The sequence below is a fragment of the Mus caroli genome, unplaced genomic scaffold, assembly GCF_978045245.1.
Source record: "Mus caroli unplaced genomic scaffold, Mus_caroli_1 scaffold_18, whole genome shotgun sequence".
Classification (NCBI taxonomy): domain Eukaryota; kingdom Metazoa; phylum Chordata; class Mammalia; order Rodentia; family Muridae; genus Mus; species Mus caroli.
Genome location: NW_028227273.1, coordinates 7,360,001 through 7,370,000, shown reverse-complemented (window position 1 = coordinate 7,370,000; position 10,000 = coordinate 7,360,001). Strand labels below are relative to the sequence as shown.

Here is a 10,000-nt window from a genome sequence, read left to right as displayed (position 1 = left end):
GGGGAAGCCTCTGCAGCACAGCGATGGATTATCCAGTGCCTTTGGGCATTACTGGAAGAATTTCTTGGGTTTGTTTTTGTTTTTTGGCTTGAGAAGCTGGGGTCCTTAACAAGCTAAGCAAAAAGCAGTCATTGGTGTCAAGAAAATGAAAAGTTCCAGAAACATGACTTGACAGGGAGCAAAATCAAAATGTATCAAATGTTATACACATCAGCATTAAAAACTGGTACCATTATTGAAGGTAGGAAAGGCATATGTGTGTGGGGGGGAGAGTATTGGGGTGTGTGTGGGGGTTGATGATAGCTGCAGGTTTATATTCTGCATAGAGAGAATTTAGAGATCATGCCTAATGTTTAAAAAGAAGTTGTGTAAGAAATATAACCAGGCAGTATTGACACACACCTTTAATCCCAGCTCTAGAAAGGCAGAGGCAAGCGGATCTCTGTGAGTTCAAGGCCAGCCTGGTCAACAGACTGAGTTCCAGGACAGTCAGGGCTATGTAGACAAGCCCTGTCTCAAACACTGCTCCCCCCCACCCACACACACACAAAGATGATGATATCAGAAGAAATTGCTTTGATCGTTAAAGATGAAGGAGGAAAATACAGGAAAGAGGCCTACGGTTCTTTAGGATCTATGGCATTAGCTGATACATAACCAGGGATGGGTATTATTTTTGGTCAGAATAAAAATATTTTAAGAAATCACATTTGATCATTTCCCCACCTGATGATATCACCTAAGGGCTTTGCATAAGGAATGGTTTTTTTTGTTTGTTTGTTTGTTTTAGAAGATTGGCTTAGATAAATGAAAACTGTAATTTTGGCATTGTATCGTCCTTGTAGACTGGCTAAGGCATGGCCCAGCTGTTAAGACTGTTCTTGCCTGGCATGGTGGCGCACGCCTTTAATCCCAGCACTTGGGAGACAGAGGCAGGTGGATTTCTGAGTTCGAGGCCAGCCTGGTCTACAAAGTGAGTTCCAGGACAGCCAGGGCTATACAGAGAAACCCTGTCTCGAAAAACCAAAAAAAAAAAAAAAAAAAGACTGTCCTTGATCTTCAGAGGACCTGAGTTCCAGTCTCAGCGTTCAGCCATCTGTAACCTAGTTCCAGGAATCTGACACTCTCTTCTGGCCTACATAAGCACTGCAACACGTCACACATGCACACGCATGTGCGCGCACACACACTAAAAAAAATACATAAAAATAAAATCTTGTTTTAAAAATATGTTAATTAATAAATGCACTACCTCCTTAACTATCATTTTTGTATAAAAAATGCAAGTCTATTTTATTGGCAATTTCAAACACTATAGTGCATTGTTATTAATTAAAGCCATTATATTGTACAGTAAATCTCTTTTTTCCCTTCTTCCTTTCTTTCTTTCTTTTTCCTTTCTTTCTTTCTCTTGTATTGATGACTGAACCTAGACCCTTTCATATGCCAGGCAAGTGCTATACCATTGAGTTAAATCCACAGTCCCATACAATAAGTTACACACACACACACACATGCACACACACACACAATTATATATGTATATGTATGTATTATGTATGCATGTGTGTGTGTGTGTATTCCCCACACACACACACACACACACAGTGAAATTCCCAGTGTATGTACTTTAAATGCATGGTTAGTTTGAACTGGAAATGTCTGTTACAGCCTCGTGCTTTGGATGCCCAGTCCCCATGCCCGGCTGAGACACTGGGAGTTGGAATCATGGCAGAGGTGAACGGGGCCCTGTGGTTTGGGGCTTTGGGGCCTGATGCCTAGAAGCCATGTGTGGGAACTTGGAGCTGCAGGCCCCAGAAGTCCATCTGTGCGCAGAGCATGATGGGCCATTCTGAAGATAGCTGGAAAGACCGGGACCTGGAGAATGCGCAGGCGGTCGACAGATGTCAGAGAGACGGGAATCCCCTGAGAATCAGACCTTTGCACTACGTTTGGCAAAACAAAAAATTAATTCATTTAAAAAAAAATGTTTGTGTCCTTCCCATCCCCTGAAAATGGAAGTGAGCCCGGATTAAAAAGAAATGGGCTGATTAATTTGGAAGAGGAAATTTCCAAACCACACATCCGGCCGGGCTATAGCTTACGTGTATACCTTGTATCGATGGCCACAGTCATCCACGCACAGCTCACTGCTAGGTGAGGGAAACGATTCTATATCAGGAGCAAGCATCAAGTCATTGGCATTAACTCTACATTTTACTTACAGGAGTGAAATAATTTGGTGGGAATCTTTGAACTGAAGAGCGAAATACGAAGCTCCTTTATGAAAAAAGAAAAAAGAAAGAGAAAAATGGTTTTCTAATTCTGTTTTTTTTCTTTTTGAAATGAAAATCTTTGTTAATGTGTTGCTCATTTCTCATTAAATACTTTAAAGCACTAATCTGGACCTAAAGTGCATGGTGAGGTTTAAAAGCCACAGGTATTGGTACCAAGGCGCATACGTAAATCTAAGGGCTTGTGTGAGATCCAGAGGGGGCGCACGAGATTTATAGTTACCTGGCTGGGCTCTTGGGAACCGGTGCAGGAAGTATCTCGTACTGTCCCGGGCAAAGATGGAGTGACTGCACAGGAGGGACAGACAGATGAATATCGGTCATTAGTGCGCCATATTATCTTCATTCATATATATAGCTTGTTTGCTTGCGACACAGTCTCACTATGTCACTGCCCTGGGACTTGATATATAGAGCAGGTTGGCCTTATCTCACAACAGTCTACTTGCCCCCACACAGCGCTAGGATTAAAGACATGCATTTCTATGCCTGGCCCTACTTATATAAGTTTAAAACCTTGTTTACAGGATTTTTTTGGTTCACAATAAAACTGAGGCGGGTGCCTGGTAATGACCCTGCCCTTTCATTTAGCAAATTCCTCACCAGAGCAATATTCTTGTTTAAGTGGCCAAATTATATTACACATTGTTATCACCTAAGGTTTATAATGACATTAGTGTTCACTCTTGGTGGTGTACATTCTGTGGTTCGGACAAATGTACAACAGCACACACACACACACACACACACACACACACACACGATGATACAGAGAATTTTCCCTGCCCTAAAATCCCCTGGGCTCTGCCTGTTCACCTCTCCTTTCCGTCTAATTCCTGGCAGACACCGTGGATCTTACTGCTTCCATTTTGCCCCCCCCCCAACTCCCTCCCATGTCACATTGAGACAGAATAGGTGGCCCTAACTTGTGTCAAGGCTTGTCTCTAGGATGCAAACCGTCTTCAGAGGGGTAAGTGAGCACAAACAGGAGCTGCTGCCCCCTCTTCTGCTCTTCTTCACAACACTTGGCATCAGCAATTTATTGGATCTTCACCAACTCCCTGAGGTAACAGTGGTGACTACTTCTACCATCTTTTGTGAGCCAGACAGAGACAGACTCAAAACAACTCACTGGTCTAAACGGTCCTGACAAGGACAAGATAGGCAGCTTGATGGAAAGAGTAGCAAGCTGTGTGAGAGACCCCCCCCCAGGTCCCGTACAACAGCCAGGTACTGTACCAGCCATGTTCTGTGCCATCCTACCTTCTTGACGACAGAGGTTTGTTCCTTGTATCCCCAAGAACCGCTTGGAGAGCCCTATGCGCGTACCAAACATGCATGAGCACAGGACCCTGTAAAGCCTCATTTGCATGGTATCCTTGCCTCTTCCTGATTTCAGTTTTGATTAAGCAAGAGAACCCAAGGCTGAGAGAATACCGCCAAGAGCCTGCAAACTCAGATTGAAATTTACAGACTAGGGGATGTTGCTCAGGTGGCAGGGTGCTCGCCTAGCCCTGCACAAATCTGAGGAGGTTACACGTGCCTGCAATTCTACCACTCAGGATAACAGTTTAATGGTTGGTCCTATCTACAGAGCAGATTTGAGGCAGTGTGGGTCATACAAGACTGTCTTAAAATAGTAAATAGCAAAATAAAAACTGGTGACATTGAGAGCCAGCAAGATTGATGAGAGTCTGATTAGAATCCTACAGTCTGCGGTCATCCCAGAGCAGCTTCTCATACTGAACATATATTTAGGTTTCTTGTGATTCTCTCTGAGGCTTGAGAAGTTGTTTCTTTTTAGAGCTGAATGACACCCCACTGTCTCGGTGTGCTACGCTCAGTTGTCTACTGAGGAGCAGCCTAATGCCTCTAAGTCTTGATAAGCATGAGCAAAGCTTCAGTGTGTGCGCGAGTGCGCGCACATGCTGACATGTGACTTCAAATCTTATGGGAAAATTCAAAGGCATGAAATCACAGTTAGAGGATATAAAACAGCTGGAAATCTGTTTTCTCACATGGCTGTCCCGTTCTGAGTTCCTTCCCAGTATGGACCGGTGTCTGGTGTCTATGTGTTCTGGCTTTGGCCATTCTGATAGGTGTGGCAGGTGTGTGGTGGGATCACACAGTAGGGTTGGCATTTGGGTTGGCGTTTACCTGACAGCATACAATGGGCAGCCACCTTGTTTTTCACCTGTGCATCTGCTTTAACACCTGCACAATTATTTGGCCCATTTTTTATTTGAATAGTTTCCACTTCCATTTTCTTAATTGTGTGTATGGGCATGTGTGTGATTCTCAGGAAGCTGTTGCCATCATGTGAACATGGAGGTCAGAGGGCAACTTCCAGGAGTCATGGTGGCAAGTGCCTCTACCCACTTGGCCATCTTACTACCTCACCTGTCACCTTGTCAGCCGTAAGTGGTTTTCTTACCACTCACTTTTTCTTTTTTCTTTTTTGGTTTTTCAAGATTACTGCTCACTTTTATGCACTGTGTTTATTTTTACTTTTTAGTATGTCTGTGCCTCGTGTACAAGTCCAGCAGCTGTGGAGATGAGAAGAAGGCACTGGATCCCCTGGAACTGGAGTTACAGGCAGTTGTGAGTCACCACGTGGGCGGGGGGAATTGAACCTGGGTCCTCTGGAAGAGCAGCCAGTGCTCTTACTGCTGAGCCATCTCTCCAGTCCCTGCTGATGGTGAGGGGTTTTTTGTTGCTTTGTTCTGTTTTTCATCTTGGGGTTGAACTTTGAAAAACACCTTTTCTTTTTCTAGTTTTCCATTTTCTTCTCCTCTCTAAGTCCTGAGCATCTATCTCACACTCGTCTCTTGTCTCTCCTCTGTAATAGAGAACTTTTGGTTTTGTTCTTTGGGTACTGCTTGCCCTAAAATCTGCAAAGTACATTCTCAAATGACACTATACAGTCTTACAGACACTGTAAGTAAGTGCCTTGTAATAAATAGCAAAGCAATCCTGTCAGGTGGAATGCCTGAAGCAGGAGGATCCGGAAATCCAAGCCAGCCTTCGCAATGTAGCATGCATGGTGTGGTGGCGCACACACACCTTTAGTCCCAGGACTCAGGAGGCAGAGGCAGGCAGATTTCTGTGAGTTTGAGGCCAGCCTGGTCTTCCCTTCTGTATCTGTGTTGTTATTGTTCCCTGCACCTATAGATGAGCTCACAGATTCGGTTTTATGGGTACCATATAGGTACATGACCATACATTGTTACCATTATTTTATGGGGAGAACTTGTATGTAAGATCATTTAAGAAAAAAAAAAAATAAATTAGAAGTAGGAGTCAGGTACAACAGCACATACTGTAACCCCGGTACTCAGGAGCAAATGCATAAGGGTCCTGAGTTCAAGGTCAGCCTGGGCTCCACACAGAAAGACTCTACTCCAACAATCAAAAAACTGGTCAGTAGACAAAACCTAAGCCAACAGTACAGTTAAAAGTTCAATGTTGAGTTATTCCTTCTTCAAAGGCTCTTTATTGGGCTGGAGAGATGGCTCAGTAGTTTAGAGCACTGCCTGCAGGTCCTGAGGTCCTGAGTTCAATTCCCAGCAACCACATGGTGGCTCACAGCCATCTGTAATGGGATCCGATGCCCTCTTCTGGTGTGTCTAAAGGCAGCTACAGTGTACTCATATAAATGAAATAAATAAATCTTTTTTTTAAAAAAGGCTCTTTTTATTTCTTAATGGAGGGAGACTCAAGCTTTTAAAAATATGATTGTTGTATAGAACATTTATGCATGTGCAAATGTGTGTGTGTGTGTGTGTGTGTGTGTGTGTGGTTCAGAGATCAACATCAGATGTCTTCCTCAGACACCTCATTTTTTTGACACAGTTTCTCTCACTGAATCTAGAGTTCAATGATTGACTTGGCAGGCTGGCCACTGAACTGCAAGGACCCCCTTGTGTCTGCCTCCTGGAGCTGGGTTGCAGATGTGAGATTCGTTCCCTTACCGTGACTTTATCCTAAGCATGGTGACTGGGGTGCTAACTCAGGTCCTTCCGGCTAAGCGAAAGCACGTCACCACGCGAACGGTCTCCCTGGCCCCTGAGACGCTTTCCAAACATTGCTTGCGGAGTCTACTAGAGATACATTTCCTCAATTCTTGTTGTTCTAAATTGTCATTTCTCCATCCCTTTCGGAAGGCAGTTTCCTAAGGTGCAGGATTCTAGCTTGGTGGCTCTGTTCTCTTTGTCACAGTCTCTTGCTGGCCAAGCATTTGCAGAGGAGCAGTTGGAGGATTTAGCTTGGTCCTTAGCAGATGTTTTTATCATCTCTGGCTTCTTCCAGTTTTTGCTGGGTACCTGAAACTAATCTGAAAAACATCATCTTTCTTTTCACTTGCCCTCGGGCTCATTTGTACACTCTGTAGAACTCGGATACTCGGGAACTTTCCAACCTTTGAGTTTTTTACTTCTTAGCTTTGGGGGATGTTGCTGAAATGTCCTCAGATTCAGAGAGTCTTCTTGTCCACTGTAGCAATAAATCCAAGACGGGCATGTGTGTGTGTGTGTGTGTGTGTGTGTGTGTGTGTGTGTGTGTGTGTGTGAATGTATGTGAGAGAGATCTAGGTAGTGTGTGTGTGTGTATAAGTGCATGCATGTGTGTATGTGTGTGTGAGTGTATGTGTGTGTGAGTGTATGTGTTTGTGTGTGTGAATGTGTTTGTGTGTGTAAGTATGTGCATGTGTACATGTGTGTGTGTGTGTGTGTTTGTGTGTGTGAGTATGTGCATGTGTACGTGTGTGTGTGTGTGTGTGTGTGTGTGTGTGTGTGTGTGTGTGTGCAGGAGTATCTCGTGCACACAGCGCGGCACATGTGTAGAGGTCAGAGGACGACTTTCAAGAGTCAGCTATCTTTCCAGCCCTGGAACGCAAGGATCCAATCTAGGCTGCCAAGTCTTGAGCTCCTGGGATGACCGCACCCTCCCCTTCTAACCAGGTACCTCCGTGTTCCAGCGGGGATGCCCCCTGGGCAACAATCACCAAATTCATTTCCTTTCCCATTTCCAAGCTAACGGGCAGCACAAACTCGAATCCAGGCAGAAGCTCCAGGCTGTTTTCAACTTCATTTGTTTAACTGTGATTTTCACGGACATAGTCCCAAGCTAGGAAGTACACGAGAGAGGCTCTAAGCTGGAGAGTAAGCACGCTGAGGATACAAACAAGCATTAGCTGGATTTGTTTTGTTTTTTGTTTTGTTTTGTTTTGTTTTGTTTTGTTTTGTTTTGTTTTGTTGAGACAGGGTTTCTCTGTGTGGCCCTGGCTGTCCTGGAACTCACTCTGTAGACCAGGCTGACGTCGAACTCAGAAATCCTCCTGCCTCTGCCTCCTGAGTGCTGGGATTAAAGGCGTGCGCCACCACTGCCCGGCTCGATTTTTTTTTTAATTATTATTTTTAGCTCCCTACAAATGTGCACACTTGAGAAAGAACACAACTCACACACTGAAAAAAAAATCAAGCACTTCAGGAAGATGAAGGTGCGTCTCTTTCCCCCTCTAGGCCTACTCCCCAGACGTGAGCCACCACTAATGATTATACTAAGGGAAAGAGAGGAGATCAGACCTCACAGAAGGGCACATTCATCGTCACTCGTTGCAAGTGGATTAGGCTGTAAAATTCATTTACATTGACTTCCTTCATTTAATAATAACCTGAGGTACTCTTGCATCAACGCCTCATTGTTTTTAATGGGGTGCTTCACGTATGCTGTCTCATGGATGCATGAGGATCTAGTATTTATATCAATCCTCTAATTAAAGAAATGCAAACAACACTACCATGTGAGATGAGGCTGCAGATGCTACTAATGTGAGCTCGCTCCCTAAACAACCTAACTTGGCATTACCATAGTTAAAGCTCCAGATAGTTCAGATATGTCCCGGTTGCCGCATCGCCTTACAAACCCCCTTGCCACCTGCTCTTCACATCAGAAATGGCAATACCTTCTTGTTCTTGTCCCCTTCGCACACACAGGTTTTGTTTATCAGGTGAAATTGTCTTATTGTCCTTTGTGATGAGTCGCAGTTTAGTGTCACTTTGTCTTTCTGTCAGTGGTGTATCTTGTCAAGAGCTTCTCACTCCTGTCCTCTGCCCATTTTAAAGCCAGAATGTGTGTTTCGATTGCATGGTAAGAGACCAAGGCTCATTCTCACCCTTGAAGGCAGGTGTACAAGACAGAGTAGCCAGCGTTTTTCTGGAAGCTACGCATCTTTACAGCAGTGGGTCTGCCTTCTTTTGGGTGACAGACAGTGCTCAGGGCTCAGTCCACTAACTTCTGTCTCGTCATTGTCTGGAAATTGTGACCCAGATAACTTACCAGCGGTGGCTGTTCTGATTCCTGCTATCAGGTTTATATTTATGCAAGTCCCCCATTTCTGTTTGAAGTGATAGGTACCATTTACAATGGTGACACTCCTCCTCTGCAGGCAGTGCCACAGCACAAAACTGTCCTGCCATGGGACAGACGGACAGACAAGCAGCAGGAATCGATTGAATGTGAAGGATATGTCTGCTCATCAGATACATCTACAACTTTGAAAAACAATGTATAGAGAGCTCAAACTATATGGAGAAGGTTCTGGAAAGCCCTGGTTCCTGCTAGTGACGGGTTAGGTTACTCAAATGAATCCTCTGAGTACAGGCAGCTAAGAAGGGAGGGCAAACGCTAAAACAAATTTGAACATTTAACCATGTGCAGACATAAGTAACAAGGCAGCAAGGATAAGACTCCTTGTAATGTTTGCTGGGAACAGACCAAACCAGGCATGGGAGTACACCTGAGTCTGAGGGAACTTCAGAGCCCTAGAAGTATGCAGAGGCCAAAGCCTGAGTCAGCCAGTGAGGGGGTATGGTGGCCTAGAGGTCCCCACCCATAGGCATTTGAGATCCCCAAAAGGATAGCTCCTGAGAGTCAGCCCTCCCGCCTCCCCCACTGCCAAGGGACTGCAGAGGGTTGCCTTCATATCAAGCAGGATCAGAAAGGGGAAAGCCCCTGCCCGGGAAGGACTGTAACCATGGCCTGGTTATTTGCATAGATTCCATGGGTCTGCTTTACAGGAGCGAGCCACTGCACATAGAAAGGTGCATTCCCAGCAGTGCGAGCCCAGCAGCTCCCCTGAGGCTGAGAAGGAGAAAGAAAACCTTCTCTGGAAGTGAAACACTCAACCCGGGCCTTGGGGAATTCACAAAAATACATTTGAAGAGCAAGGAGCAACATAAAACAGTCACTGATAATCACACACAAGTGCCATGAATCCACATGCTGAAATATCGAAGGGCTCCGTCAAAGGACCCCGAGAATCGGAAAAGTGATGTGGTGGAGCTGCGAAATACAGAGCAACACGGGCGTGGACCGGGCCAGCAGCGCCACTTCTATAGACCCATAATGAGTTCCCTAAGGAAGAGATGGAGCAAGCAGTTCCACTCCCAACATGCCTGTTAGCTGTGAGAAAAAGAGGTCGGAGGCCACGCACCTCCTCCCTCACTGGGGATATTTGGCAATGTTTAGTGACAGTTTTCGTTATTAAAACCTGGAAGATAGGTTACTAGTGACATCTCCTGTGTAGAGGCCAGTGACAACGTGCAAAATGGCTCTCCAGTCCCAAGACTTGGCCTACCTAAAATGTCAGGAGTGCTGAAATATAGAGGCTTAGCATTCACCGTTCGGTACAAGGGGCCAGAAAGGCA

The 10,000-nt window shown here is 45.0% G+C and overlaps 1 protein-coding gene across 3 annotated transcripts in view; it reads right to left on the bottom strand.

Moving 5' to 3' along the window:
• Stpg4 (sperm-tail PG-rich repeat containing 4) overlaps positions 1-10,000 on the bottom strand; it is a 42,674-nt gene that overhangs the window by 24,153 nt on the left and 8,521 nt on the right. For 2 of the 3 annotated variants that reach the window (XM_021149811.3, XM_021149813.2), the window contains exons 4-5: positions 2,518-2,582; positions 2,226-2,280 (exon numbers count right to left, since the gene is read on the bottom strand). The exons of the other annotated variant lie outside the window; for it this stretch is intronic. In XM_021149811.3, the coding sequence (XP_021005470.1) occupies positions 2,226-2,280; positions 2,518-2,582 (120 nt within the window). The remainder of the gene's footprint in view (positions 1-2,225; positions 2,281-2,517; positions 2,583-10,000) is intronic. 3 annotated transcript variants of the gene reach the window in all.